At 41.0% G+C, this 3,806-nt stretch overlaps 1 protein-coding gene across 1 annotated transcript in view; it reads right to left on the bottom strand.

Annotated features, from left to right (window-relative positions):
* LOC107689173 (microtubule-actin cross-linking factor 1, isoforms 1/2/3/5-like) overlaps positions 1-3,806 on the bottom strand; it is a 47,953-nt gene that overhangs the window by 4,771 nt on the left and 39,376 nt on the right. Inside the window, exons 30-33 of the mRNA XM_016487095.1 lie at positions 1,743-1,931; positions 875-992; positions 621-787; positions 361-523 (exon numbers count right to left, since the gene is read on the bottom strand). Of these exons, the coding sequence (XP_016342581.1) occupies positions 361-523; positions 621-787; positions 875-992; positions 1,743-1,931 (637 nt within the window). The remainder of the gene's footprint in view (positions 1-360; positions 524-620; positions 788-874; positions 993-1,742; positions 1,932-3,806) is intronic.

Raw genomic sequence — 3,806 nt, 5'->3', positions numbered from 1 at the left:
GAATAAATATATATATATATATATATATACGTATATTGGTTTCATATATACTGTATATACACACACACATACATATATGTAAATACATGTCTATTTTTTATATTTATTCATAATATCAAATTGTATTGACTGGTTTTAGGATGGACATAAAAAAATTGTAAAATGTATTACATCTATATATTACATAGTATATTTCATATATGAAATTGTTCCAATTTCTAATACTTTTCATATATGTTTTTAATTCATATGACAATTTCATACATGGAAATGTAATACATGTACACATATTTTTGCATATGGGTATTCACTCAAACAACATGATGCAAAAAATCAGCAACCAAGAGTTTTAATGCTCACTAGAGGCCAGAACGCTGCTGATGAACTCCTTGTGAGTGATTCGTCCATCCTGATCACGATCAATGCTACGAAAAACATCCAGTATCCGGGATTTGAGGTGACTTATCCACTGCATGTATCTTTTCCGCCAGATGTTGAAGTCAAAATTAGCAAACTCCTCCAGCTGCATGTGTTAAAGAGACGGTTCTTAGACAACCACATGGATTCAAACACAAATGTAGGCTATTCTTTTATCAAAGCTGGAGCGCATTCATGATCACCTCTTTCAGCCTCTGCAGATGTTCCTCTAGTCTGCTCTGTCTGCCGTGGGCCAGGAGCCAGAGTGTCCTCCACTGACTCACCAGCTGACTCATCACGGGTGTCTGCGGGTCCAGTTTCTCCAGTGGAAGAGGAGCAGACGGCGGGGGCTTCGCTGTGCCTCTCCTCTCTATGCATGAATACAATCCACAGAGATTACAGCCGAATACATGCACACAATAATCACAGCAGCGGATCACACCGATTCTTTACTCACTTGCTGGTGCTTTGCGACTGGGGGAAACCTGATGCTTGGGAACCAGCTTGTGTTTACAGGATTTTGTGGCGTTTTCAATTTCTGGTACCTTCCCTTTCATCTCATTCCTCATGAAATCCTTAAAAAGGAAACAGTAACATTTCTTGACCTTGAACCTTCATCATGGTTTTGGTTTTTTAGAGGCGGATCTGCTCTGATTTTTTAATTGTGTGTTTGTGCGTGTCTATGTTTTCATATTTTCCATTTTCATTTTAATATTACTTCACTGATTTTTGTTTGAGACACAGAACAAAACAGGAAACAGTATTAAAAAAATAAAATTTGACAGGACCTTCAGGATGAAAACTGATGTTGATTTGCCTGATTTTATAAAGGTTTTTGAAGTAGATACACAGGTGTCAAACCTTATAAAAACTGTATTTTTTAAATGAACCTCTTCCTTCTCTCAGAATAAAGTAGTGATCGTTGTAAATACTTACATTTTATTTATATTTTTGCTTTTCTTAAAGGGACAGTTCACTCCGAAATTAAAATTTTGTAATTAGTAGTGCTGTCAAACAATTAATCGCGATTAATCGCATCCAAAATAAAAGTTTTTGTTTACATAATATATGTGTGTGTGCTGTGCTTGATATATTATCAAAATATATACTGTATGTGTGTGTATTTATATATAAATAATAAATATACACAGTACACACACATATATAAACAAAAACTTTATTTTGGATGCGATTAATCACGATTAATCGGTTGACAGCACTAGTTACTCAGTCGTTCCAAAATTGCATGACTTTTTTCTCAGCATAAGTGAGTAAATGAGGACAGAATTGTTTAATGTGAATAGATTGTTATTGGCTGTTAGTACCGTGTGCTGAGTGATGAGATCTGCAGAGAGCTCTAGGTCTTCAGGCAGCGGCTCCTGCTCCTTCAGATTGAGAGACTCTTCAGCGGAGGAGATCCAGTCCAGTAATCGCTGGATCTCCTCTCTCTCTGCCTCGAGAGCAGACAGTGTGGTCTGGATCCTCTCGGCCTGCTGCTTCGCCCACGTCTGGACCTGAGCCATCAAATCACACATAGAACACATGCACATAATTTCGGCTCTGTATGCCACCAGAATACAATTAAAATGAAACAGTCAGGATTAAACTGAAGTGCAGACTTTAAGCAATAAGGGGTTGAACAAAAATACAACATAAAGTGCTTAGGAATTACATCAGTTTTTATACACAGTCACCCCATTTTCAGGGGCTCAAATGTAAATAAAATGTTCATTTTTGATATTGTGTTTAGAATCCTTTGCAGGCATTGACTGCCTTACGTCTGGAGCTCATGGACATCAGCAGAGACTGGGTTTCTTCTTTGTGATGCTTTGCCAGGCCTTTACTGCAGCTGACTTCAGTTGTTGTGTGTTTGTGGCTCTTTCTGTCTTTAGTTTTGTCTTCAGTGAGTGAAATGCTGCTCAATCAGGTTGAGATCAGGAGATTGACTCGGCCATCACAGAATAATCCACTTTTTTACCTTCAAAAACTCCTGGGTTGCTTTTGCTGTATGTTTTTGGGTCATCGTCCATTTGTGCTATGAAGCGCCGTCCAATCAACTTTACTGCATTTGACTGAATCTGGGCAGAGAGTATATCCCTACACACTTCAGAGTTCATCCCGCTGCTTCTGCCTTCTGTCACGTCATCAATAATCACCAGTAACCCAGTGCCACTGAAGCCATGCACGCTCATGCATCACACTGCTCCATGTTTCACAGATGATGTGTGTGCTTTGATCATGAGCTGTTCCAAGCCTTCTCCAGACTTTTTCTTCCCATCGTTCTGGTACATTTTGGTTTTTATTTCAGCCGTCCAAAGAATGCTTTTCCAGAAGTGCTCTGGCTATTTTAGATGTGTTTTGGCGAAGTCTAGCCTGGCATTGTGTGCAGCTTGTGGTGAAGCCTCTGTATTTGCTCTGGTGAAGTCTTCTCTTGATCGTAGACTTTGACAGAGACACATCTGTCTCCTGGAGAGTGTTCTTCTCTTGGCTGATGTTGTGAAAGGGTTTTTCTTTACCATAGAGAGGATCCTCTGATCATCAGCACTGTTGTCCTCCGTGGACGTCCAGGTCTTTTTATGTTTCTGAGCTCACCAATGCAGTCTCTTTTTCTCAGAATGAACTAAACTGTTGATTTAGCCGCTCCTGATGTTCCTGCTATCTCTCGGATGGATTACTTTTGTTTTTGAAGCCTAACAATTGTCTGTTTCACTTGTATGGAGAGATCTTTGACCTCATGATGTGCTTCACAGCAACAGCTTCCAAATGCAAATAGCACACTTAGAATCAACTCCAGACCTTGTACCTGCTTAACTGATGTAGAAATAATGAAGGAATAGCCCTCATCTGCCCATGAGATTACTTTTGAGTCAACTATCCTATTACTTATGTGTTGCGTTTGATAAGGATCACACTGACACAGCGAAACACGCTGTTTCGTGTTTTTTGTCTTGTGAGTTGCAGTGTTTTTGTACGTATTCGTCGCGTCTATCTGTCTCTAAGCGCGCATACAGTCGTGAGTTTCTGCTCGATGTCGGCAGAACCACATTTTTAGAGTTAAACTCTGCGCACGCCGAAGAGCTGCGGGATCTCGGTCTGCTCCGGAGGCCCACACCATCACCGACCCCCACTACTGCATCTCGCCCACAGCGGAGGCGCCACAAGCGGCGTGAGAGGAAGCAGAAGAGGGGCAAGCGCGGAGGTATCCGGGCTAGGCTAGCGGCTAACCCACACAAGCCAGCTATCCCCACCATCGTACTGGCTAACGTACGCTCTTTGGACAATAAACTGGACTACATCCGACTACTACGCTCAACTCAGAGGACTGTAAGAGAATGTTGTGTTTTTGTGTTCACGGAAACATGCCTCAACAACAGCGTTCCGGACTGCGC

Source organism: Sinocyclocheilus anshuiensis, unplaced genomic scaffold (genome assembly GCF_001515605.1).
Source record: "Sinocyclocheilus anshuiensis isolate Anshui unplaced genomic scaffold, SAMN03320099.WGS_v1.1 scaffold737, whole genome shotgun sequence".
In the NCBI taxonomy this organism is placed as follows: Eukaryota; Metazoa; Chordata; class Actinopteri; order Cypriniformes; family Cyprinidae; genus Sinocyclocheilus; species Sinocyclocheilus anshuiensis.
The sequence above is the reverse complement of the archived record's forward strand: the minus strand, read 5'-3'. Positions and strand labels throughout refer to the sequence as shown.